At 30.5% G+C, this 27,072-nt stretch overlaps 1 protein-coding gene across 3 annotated transcripts in view; it reads left to right on the top strand.

Annotated features, from left to right (window-relative positions):
- Positions 1-12,765, top strand: part of Rhp (GTP-Rho-binding protein rhophilin) — a 266,985-nt gene extending 254,220 nt beyond the window's left edge. For all 3 annotated transcript variants that reach the window (XM_073976591.1, XM_073976593.1, XM_073976594.1), the window contains 6 exons: positions 3,446-3,590; positions 4,296-4,570; positions 8,645-8,768; positions 8,838-9,154; positions 9,218-9,370; positions 12,486-12,765. In XM_073976591.1, the coding sequence (XP_073832692.1) occupies positions 3,446-3,590; positions 4,296-4,570; positions 8,645-8,768; positions 8,838-9,154; positions 9,218-9,370; positions 12,486-12,686 (1,215 nt within the window). In that variant the 3' untranslated portion in view covers positions 12,687-12,765. The remainder of the gene's footprint in view (positions 1-3,445; positions 3,591-4,295; positions 4,571-8,644; positions 8,769-8,837; positions 9,155-9,217; positions 9,371-12,485) is intronic.
- The last annotated feature ends 14,307 nt before the right edge of the window (positions 12,766-27,072 follow it).

Raw genomic sequence — 27,072 nt, 5'->3', positions numbered from 1 at the left:
TCTTAGTTGATACGTTCCTGACATGTTGCAAAATATTTTGATTTTGGTGTTTCTTTGGAAAAGCCGAAAAGTGAGTGTGATTCTCATTCATATGGGAATACTAGACACTTAAAGAGTTCGGTTTTTTCGCTAAAAAGGCATCATTTCCAAAACTGAGAAGCCAATTGATAATTCCCTTCGCCGGGATGAAATCATGATATTGGTAGCGATCAGTAAAATTTTGCAACACTGTCAGTTCGTTTTGAAAAACATTACTCTCTGTAATAGAGGGTAATAAATGAAGTTGAGCCAATGGGGGAATACTCCACTCAAGCAATTTATTAAAAATATTTTCTAAAAATTCTAAAAACATTTAATTAAATATTTTCTAAAAATTCAAAAAGTATTTATAATTTTTTTAAATATTTTTGAAAATGTTTATAATATTTTTAATTTTTTTTTTTAATATTTTCTAAAAATTTTTGTATATTATTGTTGACCTTTGATCTGTAGTTTCTTCTTCTGCTTATTTGGCTTGAGGTCAGTAAAATTGAAAAGGCATGAATTTTTGTTTTTCAATTTTGTTTTTTATTACCAATATTTCGACTATCATCGATAGTCATCATCAGGGATTTGTGTTACTTAAAAAGAACAAAACATTTCGTTACATAAATATATAAAACAATAATATAACAATTTTTACATTGGATTATAAATCTTTCTTGTAATTAACCGCGAGTTCCATCCTCTCCTCTTGACAAAGAATTTCCAACTAATGCTTTTTGTGTTTTTCAATTATGTTCCTATAAATTTGAGCACAATTTTCCGTATCGGTTTTATAATTTATTCGGTTTTCTGTAGGGACATTTACAATATGTAGCATTTCCAAAAAATATCTTCTTTTGTAATTGTTTTCTTGTGCTAAAATAGCTACATTTTTGAAGTTTGGTGTGTGTCCTTCTTTCGAACAATGAGCTGCGAGGGCAGTTTTTTGCTCCAATGGCTTATTTTTGGCTTTTTGGTCCGATTTGTGGGCCACACACATAAACAAGCTAAACGCACTCAAACAGCAACAACAATGTCAACTCGATTTGCAACATAATAAGGAATGGTTCGTAAACAAAACCCACACTGACGTCCCCAACAACATCCATTGGTTGCTTTCTCTTGGGCCAAAGTTCTCTCTGCCAACAACAAAAACAACGTTCCCTTTGTTTAACGTTATAGCAGAGGGAGAAGATTGTATCCAAACGTTGGAGAACAGAGAACAACAAGAGAATGCAAGAATAAACCTCATTACTCTTATAAATGAACACACGCGAAATATAGCATTGGGAAAAAGAGATCGCTTTATATTAAGTACAGTGGGCCAAACTGCAAAGTTCTTACAACAGAATAAGGACATTTTGATACTTAATGCCGACAAAGGTGGAAAAACAGTAGCCTTGTCAAAAATCGACTACGAAAACAAGATGAATGAAATATTAAATGACATGTGCACGTATAAACGGTTAAGAAAAGATCCGACATTCGGGCTACAAGAAAAGAACAATAAATTAGTCATGAAACTGTTTAATCTAAAAATAATAAACGAGGGGGAGAAAAACAAGTTAATAAGTCGAACTTCATTACCGCCGAAAATATATGGACTTCCCAAAATCCATAAAGATGGAACTCCTTTGCGTCCGATATGTTCATTTGTAAATTCCCCTACCTACGAACTATCAAGGTACTTGGCAAACATCCTAAAGGTTTTAACGGCTGATTCAAAATATAATATCAAAGACGCTGTAGAATTTAAATCGAGAATTAACAGGCAACATATTGAAGACGACGAGATGCTTATATCGTTTGATGTAGTTTCATTGTTCCCAAGTGTCCCTGTTAACTTGGCTATCAACACCATTAAGGAAAATTGGACAATCATCAAGGAACACACCGACATTCCAATGGACTTATTCATTGAAATGCTGACAATGTGCATAAAGGATGCAAGGTATTTTCAATATAAGGACAAGGTATTCGAACAGTTAAAGGGAATGCCAATGGGGTCGCCAATATCGCCAATCATCGCAGACGTCGTAATGGAAAAACTCCTTGACGAAACCATGACAAAACTGACGCTGAAACCGAGGACATTAACAAAATATGTAGACGACATATTTTGTATTATAAAGAAAACCGAAGTTGAAACAACACTTCAAACTTTAAATATGTACAACAAACAGTTGCGTTTCACAATGGAATGTGAAAACGACAACCGATTACCATACCTCGATTCCATTATATATAGGCAAAATAATCTGCTGTTATTGGATTGGTACCAAAAACCTACGGCCTCGGGCAGAATAATTAATTACTACTCTAAACACCCCCGCAGAATAAAAATTAATACGGCCACAAATTTTATCCACAGAGTAATGAACATAAGTGATAGTAAATTCCATACCAAAAACAAAAAGAAAATAAAAACAGCTCTAAAAATGAATGATTTCCCTACAAGATTAATAGATGACTTGATAAGACATGTGGAGAACAAACATACAGATAAAACCACTACAAAGGTTGAAAAAACATACAAAAGATCGACGTACATTCCAGGATTTTCCGAAAGATTCGCCGCTTCTAATATCTACAATAAGGAAAAATACCAACTGGCCTTTAAAAGCAGCAACACTAACAACAACTTTTTTAGCAGAACAAAATCAAAAATACCGCATGAAGACAAATCTAATGTTGTATATGAGATTAAATGCGATGGTAACGGGTCCAACATATGTCAGAAGACATATGTTGGCACAACAAAATCAAAACTTAAGACCAGACTCAGCGCCCACAAATCGGACCAAAAAGCCAAAAATAAGCCATTGGAGCAAAAAACTGCCCTCGCAGCTCATTGTTCGAAAGAAGGACACACACCAAACTTCAAAAATGTAGCTATTTTAGCACAAGAAAACAATTACAAAAGAAGATATTTTTTGGAAATGCTACATATTGTAAATGTCCCTACAGAAAACCGAATAAATTATAAAACCGATACGGAAAATTGTGCTCAAATTTATAGGAACATAATTGAAAAACACAAAAAGCATTAGTTGGAAATTCTTTGTCAAGAGGAGAGGATGGAACTCGCGGTTAATTACAAGAAAGATTTATAATCCAATGTAAAAATTGTTATATTATTGTTTTATATATTTATGTAACGAAATGTTTTGTTCTTTTTAAGTAACACAAATCCCTGATGATGACTATCGATGATAGTCGAAATATTGGTAATAAAAAACAAAATTGAAAAACAAAAATTCATGCCTTTTCAATTTTCTAAAAATTTTAAATATTTTTTTTTAAATATTATTTTTTTTTAATAATTTAGAAATATATATTTTATTAAAATAAAAAATGTTTAAAAAAATATTTTTCCTGTGATTCACACTAATTTTTTTCTATATTATTTTTTTCTTTCCAGCTCTTTAAAGATTTAGCTGGCGAAGCAGCACAATTAACCCAAGAGTACAATGAAATGCACAAAAATATTCAATTGAATGATACCCATACATATCTACCAGAATGTTGGGCTGGTCTAGTGCCACTCAAAGCCGAATATTATAAAGGTGAGTTGGTGGCGATGATGATGGGAGTATATTGAAAACTCACAAAACTATGACAATGATGTTAAGCCGGCATAATCATGTTTTGTTGCTAATTATAATTAAAGTGAGCAACAAAAAATAGTTGCAGATGTTGTTTATCATCTACAAAATCTTGTTGGAGGCTAGAAACCTTTTGTTTGGTTTTCAATATTTTGTTCAATTTTTCTGAATGAATTTTGGTAGCAAAAAAAAACCTATTTGATGGCCTTTTAAAGATCATCCTCATGGCGCATAAAGTTTCATTAGAGTTATTGTTGCTTTGTTCGACGTTGTTAAACTAGCTATTATTCTTCTTCTTTTTCGAGCTATGCTACTGCGTGTGAACAATCAATAATGTATGCCACCAGTAACACCATTGATTGAAACAAAAACAACATCTTCTCATCTCTGCTTCCTAATGGTTGCTTGAAAACAAAACAAAGGTGATTCAAATAAAAATGAAAAGTTTCCAAAATTCTACTCATAGCTGTTTAGCTTTGAGTACCATTGTTAGCTCCTTGGGTATATAACAACAACAACCTAAACATGATTTGTTAGATTTATTATTTTTATAGACCAAAGTTTTTCCTTATTTCTTATTTATTTCTCATACTTTGTACTTACTTTTATCATTCATTCATTCTCATCTTCATTTTTTGCTCATCATCTTCTTATTATTATTTACAGCTGTGTCTCATCATTATGAAGCCCGCAGCATAGATGCCAGCGCTGACAAAGCTTCCTTGAGTACCAAAAAAAGTCAAGCCACCTCAAATGAATCGTTTATTGGTAATGCGCGGGAGGCAATGCGCATGGCCGCGGCTGCTGCTGCCGCCGCCGCAGCAGATGACAACGATGAGGAGTGTACCAGTTTGGCGGCATTAAAACGTGCCCATTTAAATGAAGCCTTGGCTAGTCATGAAGAAACCCAACGTCTGCAGCGTATGTGTCGTTATTTAAAGGTGAGTCAGTCAGCCAGCCAGTTGGCATACAAAATAGCACACAGAATACAAAGACGAAAAACCAAATATTAGCCTAAATATTAGAAATCTCTGTAATCTTCATAATTTTTGTGGTATTGGAAGTTGGAGGTGGTAAATTCAGGTTTTAAGAGGTTCATCAGAAAAAATAGTAAAAAGTTATTTTTAATCCACGAGTTGTGGTCTTTTGAAAATATATTTTTTAAAAAATCCACGAGCTGTGGTGTTTTGAAAAAATATTTTTTTAAAAAAATCACGAATTGTGGTCTTTTGAAAAATATTTTTTAAAAAATCCACGAGATGTGGAGTTTTGAAAAAATATTTTTTAAAAAATCCACGAGTTGTGGTGTTTTGAAAATATATTTTTTAAAAAATCCACGAGTTGTGGTGTTTTGAAAAAATATTTTTTTAAAAAAATCACGAATTGTGGTCTTTTGAAAAATCCACGAGATGTGGAGTTTTGAAAAAATATTTTTTAAAAAATCCACGAATTGTGGTGTTTTGAAAAAATATTTTTTAAAAAATCCACGAGTTGTGATGGTTTGAAAAAATATTTTTTTAAAAAATCCAAGAGTTGTGGTATTTCCAAAAAATATTTTTTTAAAAAATCCACGAGTTGTGGTATTTCGAAAAAATATTTTTTAAAAAATCCACGAGTTGTGGAGTTTTGAAAAAATATTTTTTAAAAAATCCACGAATTGTGGTGTTTTGAAAATATATTTTTTAAAAAATCCACGAGTTGTGGTGTTTTGAAAAAATATTTTTTAAAAAATCCACGAGTTGTGGTATTTTAAAAAAATATTTTTGAAAAAATCCGCGGGTCTTTTGAAAAAATATTTTTTTTAAAAAATCCACGAGTTGTGGTGTTTTGAAAAAATATTTTTTTTAAAAAAATCCACGTGTTGTGGTATTTTGAAAAAATATTTTTTTAAAAAATCCACGAGTTGTGGTGTTTTGAAAAAATATTTTTTTAAAAAATCCACGAGTTGTGGTCTTTTAAAAAAATATTTTTTTTAAAAAATCCACGAGTTGTGGTCTTTTGAAAAAATATTTTTTTTAAAAAATCCACGAGTTGTGGTCATTTAAAAAAATATTTTTTAAAAAATCCACGAGTTGTGGTCTTTTGAAAAAATATTGTTTAAAAAATCCACGAGTTGTGGTCTTTTGAAAAAATATTTTTTAAAAAAACCACAAATTGTGGTCTTTTGAAAAAATATTTTTTAAAAAATCCACGAGTTGTGGTCTTTTGAAAAAATATTTTTTAAAAAATCCACGAGTAGTGGTCTTTTGAAAAAATATTTTTTAAAAAATCCACAAGTTGTGGTATTTTGAAAAAAATATTTTTTTAAAAAATCCACTAGTTGTGGTATTTTGAAAAAATATTTTTTAAAAAATCCACGAGTAGTGGTCTTTTGAAAAAATATTTTTTAAAAAATCCACGAGTTGTGGTCTTTTGAAAAAATATTTTTTAAAAAATCCACGAGTTGTGGTCTTTTGAAAAAATATTTTTTAAAAAATCCACGGGTTGTAGTCTTTTGAAAAAACATTTGTTAAAAAATCCAAGAGATGTGGTCTTTTGAAAAAATATTTTTTAAAAAATCCACGAGTTGTAGTCTTTTGAAGAAACATTTTTTAAAAAATCCTCGAGTTGTGGTCTTTTGAAAAAATATTTTTTAAAAAATCCACGAGTTGTGGTCTTTTGAAAAAATATTTTTTAAAAAAATCCACGAGTTGTGGTCTTTTGAAAAAACATTTTTTAAAAAATCCAAGAGTTGTGGTGTTTTGAAAAAACATTTTTTTTAAAAAATCCACGAGTTGTGGTCTTTTGAAAAAATATTTTTTAAAAAATGCACGAGTTGTGGTCTTTTGAAAAAATATTTTTTAAAAAATCCACGAGTTGTGGTCTTTTGAAAAAATATTTTTTAAAAAATCTACGAGTTGTGGTATTTTGAAAAAATATTTTTTAAAAAATCTACGAGTTGTGGTATTTTGAAAAAATATTTTCTTAAAAAATCCACGAGTTGCCGTCTTTTGAAAAAATATTTTTTAAAAAATCCACGTATTGTGGTCTTTCGAAAAAATATTTTTTAAAAAATCCACGTATTGTGGCCTTTCGAAAAAATATTTTTTTAAAAAAATCCACGAGTTGTGGTCTTTTGAAAAAATATTTTTTAAAAAATCCACGAGCTGTGGTGTTTCGAAAAAATATTTTTTAAAAAATACACGAGTTGTGGTCTTTTGAAAAAATATTTTTTAAAAAATCCACGAGTTGTGTTGATTTGAAAAAATATTTTTTAAAAAATCCACGAGTTGTGGTCTTTTGAAAAAACATTTTTTAAAAAATCCACGAGTTGTGGTCTTTTGAAAAAACATTTTTTAAAAAATCCACGAGTTGTGTTGTTTTGAAAAAACATTTTTTTAAAAAATCCACGATTTGTGGTATTTCGAAAAAATATTTTTTAAAAAATTCACGGGTTGTGGAAAAAATATTTTTTAAAAAATTCACGGGTTGTGGAAAAAATATTTTTTAAAAAATCCACGGGTTGTGGTATTTCGAAAAAATATTTTTTTAAAAATCCACGGGTTGTTGTATTTCGAAAAAATATTTTTTTAAAAAATCCACGAGTTGTAGTATTTCGAAAAAATATTTTTTAAAAAATCCACGAGTTGTGGTATTTCGAAAAAATATATTTTAAAAAATCCACGAGTTGTGGTATTTTGAAAAAATATTTTTTAAAACATCCACGAGTTGTGGTATTTTGAAAAAATATTTTTTAAAAAATCCACGAGTTGTGGTATTTTGAAAAAATGTTTTTTAGAAAATCCACGAGTTGTGGTATTTTGAAAAAATATTTTTTAAAAAATCCACGAGTTGTGGTATTTTGAAAAAATATTTTTTAAAAAATCCACGAGTTGTGGAATTTTGAAAAAATATTTTTTAAAAAATCCATGAGTTGTGGTATTTTGAAAAAATATTTTTTAAAAAATCCACGAGTTGTGATATTTTGAAAAAATATTTTTTAAAAAATCCACGAGTTGTGATATTTTGAAAAAATATTTTTTAAAAAATCCACGAGTTGTGATATTTTGAAAAAATATTTTTTAAAAAATCCACGAGTTGTGGTATTTCGAAAAAATATTTTTTAAAAAATCCACGAGTTGTGGTCTTTTGAAAAAATATTTTTTAAAAAATCCACGAGTTGTGGTGTTTTGAAAAAATATTTTTTAAAAAATCCACGTATTGTGGTATTTCGAAAAAATATTTTTTAAAAAATCCACGAGTTGTGGTATTTTGAAAAAATATTTTTTTTAAAAAATCCACAAGTTGTGGTATTTTGAAAAAAATATTTTTTAAAAAATCCACGAGTTGTGGTATTTTGAAAAAATATTTTTTAAAAAATCCACGAGTTGTGTTATTTTGAAAAAATATTTTTTAAAAAATCCACGAGTTGTGGTATTTTGAAAAAAATATTTTTTAAAAAATCCACGAGTTGTGGTATTTTGAAAAAATATTTTTTAAAAAATCCACGAGTTGTGGTATTTTGAAAAATAATTTTTATAAAAAAATTCAGATTTTGTGGTCTGACTCCAGTTGAAAATAGAATACACTCATGCTGATGATGGCTTCCAATGGCAATGGGTGTATTGTTGTTGTTGTTATGTCTAGCACACCTTTTATGGAATCTGCATCATGACCATATTTATCATTAGTTGCTAAACGTTTTTTCTTACAAATTTCCAAGTGTTGCAATCACATGCAATGTGCCCAGCTCACATATGACAACAATGTTGTGTCGGTCTTTACATTGGCTTTGCGTGGTCCATAAATTGTAAATATGCTGGCACATCGAAACTCCACAAAGCTACAATACAGATGCTGTGTGGTGGCTGTCAGAAATGTATCATCATTTCAAATAGCATTTGGGTGTTGTTCCAACATTGTCTATGATGATTTGCCATTTATGGTGTTAAGTCTTCCTTGACTTAGCATAGCTGAGGGAGTTTGATTTGCATTTTTTGTGAATATATAATTAATTTCCATTTTTTTCGTTGCAGAATAAAACATCTTTAACACAAGTCATTAAAGAAGCCCAATACAAAACCCAAGATGAGTTGGAAAAATTCAGTGTTGAAATGCCAGAAAATGAAATCGATGATTTAATAGAAGTTCAAATTGAAGGTAAGCATAGAAATAATTATTCTACAATTATTTTAAAATTATTAATTTATATTTCCCCCCTGTTTACAGCCTGCTCCAAATTCACCCTCTCCTTAACGGGACCCGATTTTACATCGTACAAAGTTGAAGACCCCTTCAAGCGTTTGGGACCCATTGCCATTTTTTCTGCCCGACGTCATTGGACCGCACCGCGATGTGTACGCCTCCAAAAGGGCTCAGCCATTTATCATGATGGCGCCCACTACCATTGTCATTGTCCATCGCCGGCTGATGGTCATGAAGTTGGTTGTAGTTTGTATAAAGAAGAAATTGAAAGTTTCGGCTTTCATGTACAGGGTGATGCACCGGTTATGATTGCCCATGTGGAAATTAATTCACTGGCAGATGTAAGTTGCAAGGAGACAATATTTGGAATTATTTTGAAATTTAATTTGTTCTACTTCTTTCAGTTGGGTGGCATTAAAGAGGGTGATTTTATTGTTGAAATTGCTGGCATCGATGTCAAATGGTATCTTCACCAACAGGTGGTGCGTTTAATCCAGTCATGTGGTTCTACATTGGAGCTCAAGGTCATCACGCCCATGGATAGAAATTATTTGAAGGTACGTTTTGAAACAAGACCTTAACACCTTAAAATTTAATACAAGACAAATGAAAATTTTCTATAAAAACCGGAAATTTAAAAAAACCGTCTAAATTTTATTAAAATATTCTCAGAATTTTTCCTTAAAAACTGCAGAAATTTACTTGGAATTTTTCTTAATTTTCATATTTTCTTAATTTTCATATTTTTTATATTTTATATTTTATATTTTATATTTTATATTTTATATTTTATATTTTATATTTTATATTTTATATTTTATATTTTATATTTTATATTTTATATTTTATATTTTATATTTTATATTTTATATTTTATATTTTATATTTTATATTTTATATTTTATATTTTATATTTTATATTTTATATTTTATATTTTATATTTTATATTTTATATTTTATATTTTATATTTTATATTTTATATTTTATATTTTATATTTTATATTTTATATTTTATATTTTATATTTTATATTTTATATTTTATATTTTATATTTTATATTTTATATTTTATATTTTATATTTTATATTTTATATTTTATATTTTATATTTTATATTTTATATTTTATATTTTATATTTTATATTTTATATTTTATATTTTATATTTTATATTTTATATTTTATATTTTATATTTTATATTTTATATTTTATATTTTATATTTTATATTTTATATTTTATATTTTATATTTTATATTTTATATTTTATATTTTATATTTTATATTTTATATTTTATATTTTATATTTTATATTTTATATTTTATATTTTATATTTTATATTTTATATTTTATATTTTATATTTTATATTTTATATTTTATATTTTATATTTTATATTTTATATTTTATATTTTATATTTTATATTTTATATTTTATATTTTATATTTTATATTTTATATTTTATATTTTATATTTTATATTTTATATTTTATATTTTATATTTTATATTTTATATTTTATATTTTATATTTTATATTTTATATTTTATATTTTATATTTTATATTTTATATTTTATATTTTATATTTTATATTTTATATTTTATATTTTATATTTTATATTTTATATTTTATATTTTATATTTTATATTTTATATTTTATATTTTATATTTTATATTTTATATTTTATATTTTATATTTTATATTTTATATTTTATATTTTATATTTTATATTTTATATTTTATATTTTATATTTTATATTTTATATTTTATATTTTATATTTTATATTTTATATTTTATATTTTATATTTTATATTTTATATTTTATATTTTATATTTTATATTTTATATTTTATATTTTATATTTTATATTTTATATTTTATATTTTATATTTTATATTTTATATTTTATATTTTATATTTTATATTTTATATTTTATATTTTATATTTTATATTTTATATTTTATATTTTATATTTTATATTTTATATTTTATATTTTATATTTTATATTTTATATTTTATATTTTATATTTTATATTTTATATTTTATATTTTATATTTTATATTTTATATTTTATATTTTATATTTTATATTTTATATTTTATATTTTATATTTTATATTTTATATTTTATATTTTATATTTTATATTTTATATTTTATATTTTATATTTTATATTTTATATTTTATATTTTATATTTTATATTTTATATTTTATATTTTATATTTTATATTTTATATTTTATATTTTATATTTTATATTTTATATTTTATATTTTATATTTTATATTTTATATTTTATATTTTATATTTTATATTTTATATTTTATATTTTATATTTTATATTTTATATTTTATATTTTATATTTTATATTTTATATTTTATATTTTATATTTTATATTTTATATTTTATATTTTATATTTTATATTTTATATTTTATATTTTATATTTTATATTTTATATTTTATATTTTATATTTTATATTTTATATTTTATATTTTATATTTTATATTTTATATTTTATATTTTATATTTTATATTTTATATTTTATATTTTATATTTTATATTTTATATTTTATATTTTATATTTTATATTTTATATTTTATATTTTATATTTTATATTTTATATTTTATATTTTATATTTTATATTTTATATTTTATATTTTATATTTTATATTTTATATTTTATATTTTATATTTTATATTTTATATTTTATATTTTATATTTTATATTTTATATTTTATATTTTATATTTTATATTTTATATTTTATATTTTATATTTTATATTTTATATTTTATATTTTATATTTTATATTTTATATTTTATATTTTATATTTTATATTTTATATTTTATATTTTATATTTTATATTTTATATTTTATATTTTATATTTTATATTTTATATTTTATATTTTATATTTTATATTTTATATTTTATATTTTATATTTTATATTTTATATTTTATATTTTATATTTTATATTTTATATTTTATATTTTATATTTTATATTTTATATTTTATATTTTATATTTTATATTTTATATTTTATATTTTATATTTTATATTTTATATTTTATATTTTATATTTTATATTTTATATTTTATATTTTATATTTTATATTTTATATTTTATATTTTATATTTTATATTTTATATTTTATATTTTATATTTTATATTTTATATTTTATATTTTATATTTTATATTTTATATTTTATATTTTATATTTTATATTTTATATTTTATATTTTATATTTTATATTTTATATTTTATATTTTATATTTTATATTTTATATTTTATATTTTATATTTTATATTTTATATTTTATATTTTATATTTTATATTTTATATTTTATATTTTATATTTTATATTTTATATTTTATATTTTATATTTTATATTTTATATTTTATATTTTATATTTTATATTTTATATTTTATATTTTATATTTTATATTTTATATTTTATATTTTATATTTTATATTTTATATTTTATATTTTATATTTTATATTTTATATTTTATATTTTATATTTTATATTTTATATTTTATATTTTATATTTTATATTTTAAATTATAAATTTGGTATTTCATATTTTATACATTTTTTATTTTATTCCGATTAATAATTCCTTATCTCTCTCTTCCTTTACTTCCAGCCATTATCATCAAAGGGTTCAATTTCAACACTATCTGCAGCTAGCTCTTCTGGTGTCTCATCCGGATCTTCCAGTCCCACAGGAACAACAACCAAACCGAAAATACGTTGCAAGTCTACATCCAAGCCCCTTTTGGGTAGTATTTCATCAAGTTCATGGAATCCATTTCGACGTACTCCAAGTTTAGCTAAAATATTTTAATTTGTAAAAAATATTAAACTACAACAAAAACAACAAGACATCAGTGGCCATTTTTTATATAAAGAAACAAGAAAACAAACATTAAATAACAATTTATAATATTATTAATTAAATTAATAATTATTATTTAAATAAAAAACAAAAACATATATAATTGTAGTATTAAGCTCTAAGGCAAACACACACAATTTCCATATATAACTATTTGTATATTAGAAACTATAAAAAGAGCATACAATTTTCAATTTATTTTCTGGGTCTATGGAAAATGTGCAAATTTTGGAGAAAAGAAAAACTAATGTAAATTTTAAACAAACCTTATATTTTATGTCTTAACTTTTAATGGAACCTAACATTTGAATTATAAGGACTTTCAATTTTTTACCTATGAACACGTTTTTAAAAAACACTTAACCATTGCAATCTGAATGCCTGTTTGAAAAACGAAAACTTTTAAAATTTTGTGAATTGTAACTTTTAAATGAAATTTTATTCTATTTTTTAGTAATATTATTATGTTTTTATATTAATTTTAAGCCATAAGAAATATTTATACTTGTACATGAATGATGTCCAGTGGGAGTAGAAGTTGAAGAAGCAGAAAGAAAACAACCAACACAAATGTATATTTTTTCTATTATTTTTATAATTGGTTATAAAATATTTTATATATAAATTATATTATAAAAACAAACTTTAGTTATATTCCAAAAAAAAACTAAATGATGAATTATGTAAAATTATTAAGAAGAAACCATCAATCCAATCCATTTTCAAATAAAAACTGTATATATTTTTTCAAAAAAAAAAAACTAGTCGTTATTTGGGGGTTTTGGAAAAATCTCAAAATAACCTGTAACCTGTACGAACATTTTTGAAGAGTCCGATATCAATGAGTAAGTATTCTTCATTATTTGTTGTACAACCATTTTAAATTGGTTCCACTGTAAATAAATTAACGTTTTTCTACAGTGGAACCTAGTTGGTAATTTTGTGTTTGCCTCCGGGGATCATGTGTTTCACTAGATGGCCCTATTTACATAGTTTTGCCAGTGTTGCCAATCACCCAAATATTGCTATAACTGCACCCAAAATTGGTAACACTGGCAAATGTGTGTTAATAACGCCATCAGTTGAATCACATGATCTCTGAGGAGAAAACCAAAATTAACTCGGAGGTTACAATGTGGGAAAATACGAATTCTTTCACAGTGGAACCCTAATAAACATAACCCAATCCCACGGCAGCGGGTTCTCTGTACCGGATTGACCCATCAGCGTTCCGGCCAGCGGCCTCGAACCCCGGAAGGAGGGATGACAGGACCTCAGTCACGTTTGGCGACGTTACATTGACTGACCCGAAGAGGTGTGCAAGTTACTTTAATCGACCGTTTGTCGAGCACCCCAAAAGTGACAGGGCGAAGATAAGAGTGTTACGTCGCATTAGATCTCTTCCTGCCGAGGATGAACCACGCCCTGACGGAATTTCCATGGTAATATTGAAACACCTGGATGAGCCGGGAGTGGAGTTCACTAAAGTTCTCAACCTGTCGCTAGCCACCCTTATGGTTCCCGAAGTCTGGAAAATGGTCAGGGTGGTCCCGCTACTGAAGCCAGGCAAGGATGCCAGCAAGGATGAATCGTATAGGCCGATTACGCTTTTGTCACCTGTAGCGAAGACCATTGAGGCCTTAGTCCTCCCCCAGCATTAGAAATAGCTATCAAGTTGCCGATCATCAGCATGGATTCCGTAAGCAGTACAGCACGACAACAGCGCTGCACGCCATCTCCACACATATTTGTCGAGGACTCAACCAGGAGCGGCCGTGTGATAGAACATTGATGGTGGCGCTTGACTTATCAAAAGCCTTTGATACTATCAAGCACTCCACGCTGTTCGAGGACATCGAGCAGACAACCCTCCGGCCAAGTCTGAATCGTTGGATAATCAACTATATGTGTGTGTGTGGTCGCCAGTCGTATGTTGAATTCAGGAACAAGAAATCCAAGCCCCGTAGAGTGAAACAGGGAGTTCCCCAAGGAAGGGTGATATCTCCGGAACTGTATTCCGCCCCCTCCAGACGGCATTGAGATCGTAACGTATGCGGATGATTGTACGATCCTGGCGTCAGGTACATACACTGATGACATCTGTGAGAAACTGAACTCCTATTTAACCGATCTTACCACCGTTTTCCACGCGAGGAATATGCAGATATCCGCCACTAAATCGACGGCCACTCTGTTCACCACATGGACGGCGCAAAAATTCTAGGGGTCACATTCGACACCACTTTCTCGTCGTCCTCGCATGCCACAGCTATCTGCGAAAAACTGGAATGTAGGAACAAGGTCCTCAAGTCCCTAGCCCGCAGCACTTGGGGTGCAGATAAGGAAACCATGTTGACCACGAATAAAGCGATAGGTCGGTCTGTGGTAAGCTATGCGGCATCAGTTTGGTCCCCGAATTTATGTGACACGCAGTGGGATAAGGTTCAAATTTGTCAGAACGCCGCCCTGAGAACAGCAACAGGGTGCCTCCTCAAATCTACAGTGGACCATCTACATGTGGAGGCAAAGATTCTTCCAGTACGACAACATAATGAGATGCTATCGTTGCAGTACTTGATTGGGTGTTTCCGAGAGAGCCATCCCAATCACCATCTGCTGGCCACCGATACACTCAGGCATATCAAGAAGGATATTCATGCTCTAGAGACGGCGGTCCAACAACATAGGAGAGAACCTCTAGATCAACAGGCATATCAGGCAGGTTTGAACAGCATTCACACGGACACAGTTGCTAAGACCATAAGCAATTATCGGAGTACATCCCCCATCTATCGCAGCTGAAGAGCGTCAACTGCCACGACAAACCAGAGTAGTTTTGGCTCAATTACGCTCGGGATATTGCAGTCGTCTATTGGGCGCGAATCGATCGCACCGTGCAAGACATCTGCCCAGTATGCGGCATGGGCCCGCACGATACTAAGCACCTATTCAACTGCCCCGTCAAGCCTGCACATCTGACTCCAGTGGATCTGTGGTTACATCCTATCGAAGTAGCCGCCTTCCTGGAACTGGAGATAGGCCCAGAGCCATATTGAACAGGAGAACGAACATACAAACATAATAATAAAAAACTGTTACAACAACAACAACAATAACCTTAACCATTTTTTTTCTGTATAGCATTTTTGGGTTGTGTGAGTTGTGGCAATAATAATATTTTTTTTTATTTTTTTCCGATATTGTAGAGGAAAATTGTTATAGTAGTAAAAAATTTTAAGCTTTTGCAGGTTCTGGAACAAAGCAATAGTATTTTTGCGGGTGTAAACCAGGTTTACGGATTCGGGAAATTTTTGTTTCGAGTTTTACACCGTTGTGATTTGTTGCGGACAAGTCCATGCTTCCTGTTAAAATTAATAAAGTTCACTATGTTTTGCGCTTTAATGCCTGTTTGAGGATCCTTTGGACATTCTACCGAGGGTACTCCTTGTGGTCTTATTTACAGTGATATTCTGTTTTTTGTACGCAAGTCCATGCTACCTGACATAATGGTCCAAAAGCTTTAAATCCTACGATGACCACCAACTGAAATGACTGATGGGCGCGATATCTGTCCAAAGGAGTGACTCTCAAATAAGATCACCTCGAAAACGAATTATGCAGGTCCATTATTTCAGGTACTCATCCACAAAAAGTGCCACAAAATTCTTAAAACACCATAAAAACGTACATAATTGGTGGGGAAAATGTTGTGTAGCCCATATTCGATCTGTTCATAGATGCAAGTTTCAATTCACACAGGCTGAGGGTATATCTTTGTCGGCAAAACCGACTGATAGTTTTTTTGCTTGTTTTTATGTATTTACTAGCAGACTCCGGTCCGCGTTGCTGGCCCGTCCTAATTAGTTTTATTTACAATTTTTTATGGACTTTATGCTTGACAATTCAAAAATAGATACTTTCTACTTCACTTCTTCGGTCCATTGTCAAACCGATTTTGTCTCTAACCTTTCTTTGTCGAATTTTGTGCCCATTGATGCTGCTTAGGATTTATTATCGTTCACGTCCCATGTCTTTACAAATAAAGCAATTTAATTATAGAAGTTTAAAAAAATATAAGTCTAATTCTCCCGCTTATTGAGTTTTTCATGCCTGTTGGACCGTTGAACCTCACCATTCAAGGAAATTTGTAAATATATCGTTATTCTTGATCGAGGGCGCAACCATCGCAATTTGCGAGCCGATGCACTCATAACTTTAGCAAATATAGCGATTAGAAAACAATAGGCCCTCGAAATTCATCTACAAATATACATATATCATTTAGGACCCCGGGACATTCCTGAAAGGTACCCAGCCGCAAGGTTCGTAATTTTTGCAAATATGAAATTTTGCAAATATCTTGATTTTTATTTATATAAATATAGCATTTCTCACCCCTTCGGGAATTCAACTAAATTTGTAGCCTATTTTAACCGGGGGACATCCCTGTACATTCCCTGGCAATTTCAGGAAAATCGGTTCAGTAGTTTTTGTAGAAATGATAAAAATTGAAAATTGAAAAAAATGGGCGTAAACGTGAGCGTGGTCAAATTTTCTTTGCATAAAAACCTTAGTCGGGTTATGGCGAACATTTCACAGAAAGAATTATCCAAATCGGTCCAGGCGTTCTCAACTGATGCCATTACCAACGAACGACATTTGATTTTTATTTATAAAGATTTATTTATTTATTTTTGGTGTAGACTTAGGCTCGGATAAATCTTTGACCAGAGGCCATCCAACAATTTAATTGCAATGGTTGATGACTCGAAGAAAGATCGTGGTCGCCTTAGCCTTCAACGTTTGGATGGTTTCAACGTTTTGCGGCCGGGTAGTGGAAGAAGCGGAGGAGGTTTTGCCTAACTTCGACATCCCTTCCTAGGCAATGACCAGAGGCAATTCTACAAGGATAAGTGCAGATAACCACAGCTCGCCAGACATCACCACAGGGATGGAAAATTCAGTACAATAGTACTTATTTCAGTACCATTTCACTATAAAAAGTACCGAAGTAACCCCGCAGCCAATTCAGTACTATTTCACATACTCTAGTCCCACAGGTTGAAAATTTTCATAATAATTGTTCCACAAACATACCAGGCGGGACAACGGAGACTTCTCTTCATGTGAAACTAAAAATGTAAAATTCACGACAAATGACTGAAAACCTGCGAAGTATTATGTTTCTTAACGCCGTTGTACTTAACAACTGCGAAACTACGTGTTTCAATACGTCAAAAATACGCATTTTAACGCAGTTAAAAACCAAACATGTATCATTTTTATTTCAGATGCATTTAGGCGCATTTTCGAGGATCAATGTATGAGTGTGCAACTGAAATATTTTGACGAAGTTTGAACAACACAAAGCAACTGACGATACGGAAGTCAGCCGACATTTGAATAGGTGTCCAGCTAACCCCACTCACCAGTCTCCTTATTCTTTAGGGACGCAGATAGTCGAGGTTGCTTAAGTTTTGAATCTGGATACAGATGAGCCAGAATCACATAGCCGAATTAAATATACGAATGAACATTTGCATTGCCACAACAACAGGTAATATATAGTTAAGAATGTCCTCTTGCAGACAATATATGTATACTTTTACATGTGTCAAGCGCATGTTTAACACTTTCTTCATTTTAACGAAATTACCATAGTATAACAATAATAGTATAACAATAATAATAATAATAATAACACCGTGGTGCAATGGTATGCACACCCGCCTTGCACGATGAAGGTCGTGGGTTCGATTCCCCGGCCAGTCAACATCAAACACTTTTCAACGGTGGCAAAATACCCCTCAGTAATATTGGCGACATTTCCTGAGTATTTCAGCCTTGTAAAACTCCTCTACAAGTGGTGTCTTAGACACGCCGTTCGGACTCGGCGATAAACAGTAGGTCACATATCATTAAGCTAATATGAATCGTGGTGCACTCACTCATTGATATGAGAGAAGTCTCCCTTGTCCCTTCTGAGATGTTTGTGGAACAATTAATAATAATAATAATATTTTTTTCCGGGTTGAGATGGGAAAATGCGTTACGCATTTGACGAATTCGTCACAGTCGCCTTATGCCGGACTCAATCTTCATACCAGCTAAAAACCCATCTCCTTTCACCCCGGGGATATGAAACCACCTCGGAACCGCTTTCGCATTACTTCGAGGTGGATCCCCCGATCGGTGTTTATTTCAACCAAATCTGCTACGATAAATGCCTGCGTCCAGACCCCGCATTACTTTTATGGACTCGCGTCAAGGTCTTATCAGCTCAAAGTTTCTTTCGTTTTGTATAATCTTTTCAGTGACATTTGCACAAGTAATCTCAGCACTAGAATATTCCGTCTATTTTCCCAGCGTGCACAGAGGAAAAAAGTATGTTCAGCATTATCAAGAACTTCTTCTTCTTTATAGATGCAGTATGGCGAACTGTATTTCCCCATGTATACAAGTATTTTCGGAAGTAGCCGTGTCCGGAGAGCATCTGTGTAAGGTAATACCTTACCTCTCCTTGCTCCCTATTGTGCCATTTTTGGACTTCTGGAATAAGGTTATGCGTCCATCTGCGTTTTGTATCGTTTGACCACCGGCGTTGCCAAGTCTCCATTATTTCCCGTCTTATCGGTGACATCGGCTCGGAATGAACTGCACTCTGCGATCTGGTCATGAAAGCCTTCCTACGTTCCATTGCCTTTAAGTCTATAGGAATCATACCTGCTATTACTAGAATTGCTTCTGAGGAAACTGTATGATACGCCGACGTCACTCGGAGCGCGGCTGTTCTTTGGACGGACAGTAGTTTTTTTGCTCGAGTCTGCTTTTGTAGCGTTGCTGCCCAGATTTTTTATCCATAGTCGTTTTGTAAGCAATAGCAATAGGGTTTTTTGCATTGCCAGTTGCAAACTGTGAGATTCTAGCCAGCTTTTTGTACGGATCATTCTTAGCCGGAGCTTCCGTTGCGCCTCTTCAGTGTTCCTCGCTTTTATCACGGCCGCAATGTCGTCGGAATATCCCACGAGGAAGGTGTCATCTGGCATCTCTATTTTTAGAATTTCGTCATACGTCGCATTCCACAGATCAGGTCCCAGTATTGATCCTTGTGCGGCACCAGAGGTAATTTGCACATTTTTCGTGCCTTGATTGGTTTCATAAATTAATATGCGGTTTCTGAGGTTGTCTCGTATAATATAGTCTCGTATAATATACAGACAAAATTCTGGGGGAAAACTTTTTACCCCCAACGAAGACTAAGTAGCAAATTTCAGCCATTTCGGTGAGATAAAAAAGCTAAAACCTATGGGGGCTATATGGAGGTGCGGATCTATATAGACAAATTTATGGGAGAAAGTTTTATACCCCATACGAAGAATAAATACCAAATTTCAGCCATTTTGGAGGAATATTGAGGCCATAACCTTTAAAATACCGAAAATCGGGAGGTACCGTTCTATTGGGGCTATATGAAAGCGTGGACCTTTACAGACAAAGTTCTAGGGGGGAAGTTTTATACCCCCAACGAAAACTTTATACCAAATTTGAGCCAATTCGGTGGGATAATGAAGGTAAAACCTTGGAAATACCGAAAATCGGATGGGACTGTTCTATGGGGGCTATATAAAAACGTGGACCGATATAGCCCATTTGCAATACCAAACATCATAGGAGTAATAGAAACTTCTATACCAAATCACAAAGCTCTATCTTAAAAATTGCGAGCTGTTTCTTAATTTCAACAGACGGACATGGTTATATATCGACTTAGAATTTTACTCTAATCAAGAATATATATACTTTATAGGGTCTCCGATAAATATTTCAATGTGTTACAAACGGAATGACAAATTTAATTATACCCTCCACATTATGGTGGAGGTTATAATAATACCATATGAAAACAAGTAAAAAAGTATCAGTCGGCTTTGCCGACAGAGATATACCCTCAGCCTGTGCAAATTGAAACACTTTTTTCACAAAAAACACATGTATTTAGGGGGTTAAAAATGTTGGTCGTATGAACCGACCAAAATGTTGATTATGATTAAAGTTCAAAAATTTTGCGGAAAGGTACTTAAGGGAATGGACCGACATAGACCATGGGGGTGCCATAGGGGGTTTGTTACACCCTTCGGGCTGTTTTCTCAAGAAGTATGGACTTGCTCCTGAAAAAACTTTTTCTGCCGTAATTCAGGCATCGAATGCATATTGCTTCAACAAAAATCAAAGTGATGTGAGAGCAGGTCTTAATGTGAATTTTTCCAAAAATATGTGTGGGTGGTACCCGACGGAGTGGACAAATATATTCCATATTCGAACCTGATCTATATCTGGTAGATATTATGAGAATGTGTAAAGTATGGACCAAATCGGTCACTCCCATCAAGAGTTATCGTGCGCACAATTTTTCCGAATATTTTTGAACTTTTGTGGGGTAGGTAGCTGAAGGAGTGGACCGATATGGCTTACCTAAGAACTTAAAGTAAGTTTGGAAACAATATTACGAAGGCCAAATTTTGGCCGGAATCAGCATTTCCGTTCGAGAATTATCTTGCGCTTCCACCCATAAACATGGTGTCATAGGGTTTGTTTTTCAACTTTCAGGCTATTTTTTCAGGAAGTATGGACTTGCCCCTGAGGAAACTTGTACATTCGTATAGGGGACAGTGAATTCAAGATGTTACAACAAAAACCAAGGCGATTCGAGAGCAGGTCCCAAACTGAACTTTTCCGAAATTTTGTGTGGGAGGTACTCGAAGGAGTTTACCGATTGAGTCCATATTGGAACCTCATCTAAGTCTGGTAGATATTTCATAATGTGCAAAGTATGGACCAAATCGGTTACTCCCTTCAAGAGTTATCGTACGCACACATTTTCCGAACATTTTCGAACTTTTATGGGGGAGGTACCGGAAGGAGTGGACCGATATAATCCATCTTTGAACTTGAACTAAGTTTGGACAAAATATTACTAAAGCCAAATTTTGGACCGAATCGGCAGATCCATTCGAGAGTTTCAGGCTATTTTCTCAGGAAGTATGGACTTCCCCCTAATGAAACTTACAGCGTCGTATAGAGGACAGCGAATACAACTTGCGTAAACAAAAATCAAAGCGATACGAAACCAGGTCCTAAACTGTACTCTTCCGAAATTTTGTGTGGAAGATACCCGAAGTAGTGGACCGATTGAGTCCATATTTGAACCTCATCTAAGCTTGGTAGAAATTACACGATGTGCAAAGTATAGACCAAATCGGTTACTCCCTACATGAGTTATCATGCGCACAAGTTTTGCGACAATTTTTGAACATTTGTGGGGGAGGTACCTGAGGGAGTGGACCTATATGGCCCATCTTCGAACTTAAATCGAATCTGGACAAAATATTTCGATACCCAAAATTTGAACCGAATCGATTGATCCGTTCGAGAGTTATCGTGCGCACCAGCCTGCCAGACAGACAGACAGATCTACTCAAAATTGTCTGAAACGGATATCGTACAAACATACTTGGGGTCTAAAACCATTATTTCGATGAGGCACATTTTTGGTCGTATCAAAGTGTAAATACCCTCTTTAGCCTAAAGGCTGAGGGTATAACCAAAGTTTGAAACAAATCTGTTGCTACGTTCAAGAAAAATCGCACTTACCACTGTAGCTAAAATTCTTGAAGTAACAGAAGGAGTAGACCATTCGCCATCTACGAACTTTATATAAGGCTCGCAGAAATGTTGCTATGAACAATGTTTGGACCAACGCAGTATCCGGTTCATATTTTTACTTATAACTAAATTATTAGCATAAAGAAAGTTAAGCCATGACTACTGAGGTCTTAAACTTACACAAATATATTTACTAACTATCCAGAGGGGTCTTAAACTGTACTTTTCTGAACAATTTTCAAATACTCTGTGGAAGGTAATCGAAATAGAGGATCGAATCGGTTGATCTGTTCGAGAATTATCGTGTTCTCCAGGTAGTCACCCAGACGGACGAACATAGCTAAGTCGACTCCAAATTTTCTGAAACAGATTTCTTCCAAACACACTTTCGCCCTAAAAGCATTATTTCGATGAGGACAGAATTTGTCATTACATTCCCACGATTGGGTGCTAGAATTTCATCATGGATATGACTCACCATTGCTCAGCATTAGTTTTCTATCAAGAAAACCACTATCGGCCTTCAGAAATTCTTTGTGATATGATCTATGATTGGACACCAAAATATCTTTAGGGAATAACTTCAATGACAGTAACAGTAACAACGATTGAACACCTGAATTTCCGAAATTGAAAAACTGACCATATTCTGACACCGCAGCGTGATAAAAGACAAAAAAAGACACGTGTCTCGTCATTTTGTCCCTTTATTTATATAACTCCAAATTTATTTATATAACTGCAAATATAAAAAAATCTAGTGGATAACGCCATGATATCCGAACGTTCCCTCTACATAAATCAATTCTCTACTAATCCCATTTTCCTTCCATAAATTACTCAATAAAATTGGAGTGGAAATTGAAGACATGATTTTGAACTTTTGTGAAGTAGGAAACAAAAGAAAGGTTAAGATATTTCTAAGGTTTTCCGATTGTATACTCTTTCTTTTGGTCTTACCGAAGTGATATCACTGAATTACATAACATTCACTGTAGTTGTGAGTTATTTGATAAATGATACACCCGAAAGTATATGCGACTATTAATATATCTATTGTTTAAACATATATTAACTATGATATGTTGTCAAAAAAGTTCTGAAAACAGGGAGAAATTGGCCGAGAAGTCTTACGTAATTTTAATTAAAAAATAGTAATGAAAATTATTTCATCAGTAATACAAGTATAAAATAAGGTTTATATCATTGCTAAATAAAAAATTTTTGCTAACATGAACTTTCAAAATTTTGGTCGACTGTTAATTTTACATAATTCCATACTACTAAGTAAATTAAAATATAATTCTATTTGAACTTAAAACTACCACTTACCGACAATTGTCCTTAAATCTGCCGTTTTAAAAACCCCCAAAAAATTCGATTATTGTTTTTCTTAATATTTTTTAAATGATTTTTATTAAAGACTTTTTCATTTAAATTTTTGTTTTTGTTTTTGTAGTTTTACACATTTATAAGTTTTATGCATACATACACATTAAGGATATAATATAGCTATATTGTTGTTGTTATTTTTTATTCTCATTTTATTGATTTTTTATTGTAAACTTATGGGCTAAAAAACAGACATTTATACGTTTTTTTTTTTAATTTATTGATGTTTTTCCTTTTGTTTACCTTTTTTTTGTTACGATTTTTTTCTCTCTTTTTTTGTAAACATTTACGAAAAACAAAAATCCATTTTTTTCAATTTTTTTATTGTTTAGTTTTTTTGTTTTAGTTAAAAAATGTTTCTAAAAAGTTTCATTTGGTTGGTTTTTGTGGGGGGAGTGGGATATATTATTGTTTGTTGTTGGTTTTTATTATTATTCATAATATTTTTTATTTAAGATTTATTAATTATTATTATTTATACAGTTTTAAAGGAGACTGCATAATTTATTATTGAGTAGTTTTTGTGGAGTTTGTTTTTTTTAATTTTGTGTTTTTATTTTTATTATTATTTTTTAGTTAGATTTATTATTTAATAATACTGAAAATACGACTAGACATTTATATAAATATATAAGTTGTTTATTTTTTTTGCGTGTGGTTATTACTTTTCTTTAGTTTATCTTTCTCGAAAAATGTCTTTAAGTTTACCGTTGGGGTTAAATTTCACTTTATTTTTAATTTTGTTATCAACTTTTTTTGGTTTGTTTTATTTTTTTTTTTTTATTGTTTAAAATAAATTTTGTTAATTGCGATTCATTTAATGTATTTATTTTTATAATTAAAAAAAAGAACTGAAAATATGGAAATAATGGAATTTATTAAAATAAAAATTACATAAAAGAACTTAAAAATTAAAATATTTATAAGAAATAAAAAAAACTATTATGGAATTACCAAGAATGTCGAGAAATATTAAAAAATAAATGAAAACATTAATTAAAAATGAATTAATTACATATTACATAAAAAATTTAGTATTTATATATTAAAGCGTATAATTATTTTTCTTAAATGCAAAATCTAATATCGTGTAGGAAAAAAAAAACAGGCGAAATTTTTTTTTAAGTGTAAACGAATCCTCTCACAATAAATAGGTTTTTATATAAATTAATACAATAATTAAATTAGATGGTAATTACATTTTTCTATAAAATATCTCAATTTTTCCCACTAAAATTCCAGTGGAGACATAAGTGGCAAAAGTGGAATTTTTTAATGAAATAATTCAAAGAAGTATTTTCAGGACATTTTTTCATAAACAAAACATTTTCAGTAGATGGATTTTAGAAAAAATATATATTTCTTAAGGACTATCAGATGACATGGATTTTGTAGAAGCTTTTTTTTTCAAGATATATCAGAGGGCGTGGTTTATTTTAAAAAATTAATTTATAAAAACTTTGATGTCCTTACAAAAAACAAAAGGTTTTTGGAATGGCAGTAAATGGTAGTGGCTGCATTTTTAAATTTTGTTTTGCAGGAATAATTTTTCAAAGAAAATTTTTTAAAGGGCATGTTTTTTTTGATTAATATTTTCTCAATCATATGGATTTTTAAAATAAAAGTTTTCTGAAGGGTATGCAGTTTTTGAAAAATTTTTTAAACGAGGACAATATCTTCTGTCATAATGTGTGCAACAGAACAGCTTTTGGAATAAGTCCAGTTTTGGGTCCACACCTAAATATTTTTTTATTAATACCACAGGTACTCCTTGGGGTCCTAAGTGCTGTAGTCCATAATTCCCGAAATACATATGTGCCTTAAAATGTTCGTAAGTTCTCATAATTTTCCAGCCGACCAAGACAATATGGTTATCATTTAAAAGCACGCGGTTAAATCTCTCTTAAAAATTAAATTTCTTTAAGCGTGGGCGACCAAAACTTACCTTAATCCCAGAAAAAAAAAATCACGCGATTTTTTACAATTTTAGAAAATACAAAGTTTTTCTATAAAATTGCAAATAATTTTTTAAAAACATATTCACAAACATATTTTCAAAGTTTTACTAAATGCAACGTTTTTTTCCACAAAATTGCTAATACTTTTATAGAATCGAAAAGCGACGTAGGCGAAAATATTTTTGAAAAAAATCTATCGATTTCTAACAAAAATATTTTTAATACATATTTAAGAAAATTCAGTTTTTGTAAAAAATGCAAACACAACAAATTTCCCGATTTAAATTTTTTTCAATTTAAATAATTAATATACTCGTGCAAGGTGGCGCAAAAGTAAACTTCCGATGTTTTTTGGCCGTAATTAAAAAAAAATGAAAAACGTTGATTCTTCTTGTGGATTATTTTTATTTGGTCTTTTAATTTTTTTACATCAAGTCGAGAATATGATGTCAGATAAATGGCCGCCGCCACAGTTTATTGTCATTTGAGCCCTTTTTATGGCATTTTCCATCACTTTGGCCAAAACTTCCGGCGATAGGTCCTCACATTCTTGACGGATATTGTCTTTAAGACCTGAAAGAGTCTGAGGTTTGTTGATATAAAACCTCGACTTCAAAAAGCCCCACAAAAAGAAGTATGGAGCGGTCAAATCAGGCGATCTTGCTGGCAAGTGCAAATCGCCAAAACGGGAGATTAGGCGCCCGGGAAATGCATATCGGTTGTGGCACGTGCAGTGTGTGCCGTTGCACCGTCCTGTTGGAACCACATGTTTTCCAATCCCAATTCATCAAGTTGCGGCAAGAGGAACTTGTTGATCATTGCTCTGTAGCGCTCACCTTTCACAGTAACCGTTTGGCCCGCGACGTCTTCGAAGAAAAAAGTCCGATGAGTCCTCCGGCGAAAACAGCACACCATATAATGACTTTGAGCGGATGTAATGGCTTTTCATGGGTTACACGCGGATTTTCAGTGCCCAGACCCGCTAAGATGGGAATGCGTCTCATCACTCATGATTATTTTTGATGAAAATCATCTTCCTCTTGGCGGTGATTAAGGATGACTTGAGTGTATGTTGAACGCGATTGGCGATCAGCAGCTAACAGCTTCAAATCTTGTACCAAAATTCGCTGTAAAGACCATCGACTGATACCCATTTGCGTGGCATGTCGTCTGGTCGACGTCGACGGCGCTTCCATGACATCCTCGGCCACAGCAGTAATATTTTCTGCAGAACGGATACTCCGGGGTCTGCCACGCCTGGCAGCATCTCGTGTTGTGCCAGTATCTTCGAGCGGCTAAACGTCGCAGTGTTTCACCAGTAG

This window comes from Musca autumnalis, unplaced genomic scaffold, assembly GCF_047663935.1.
Source record: "Musca autumnalis isolate F117 unplaced genomic scaffold, ASM4766393v1 scaffold_3, whole genome shotgun sequence".
NCBI classification, from domain to species: Eukaryota; Metazoa; Arthropoda; class Insecta; order Diptera; family Muscidae; genus Musca; species Musca autumnalis.
The sequence above is the reverse complement of the archived record's forward strand: the minus strand, read 5'-3'. Positions and strand labels throughout refer to the sequence as shown.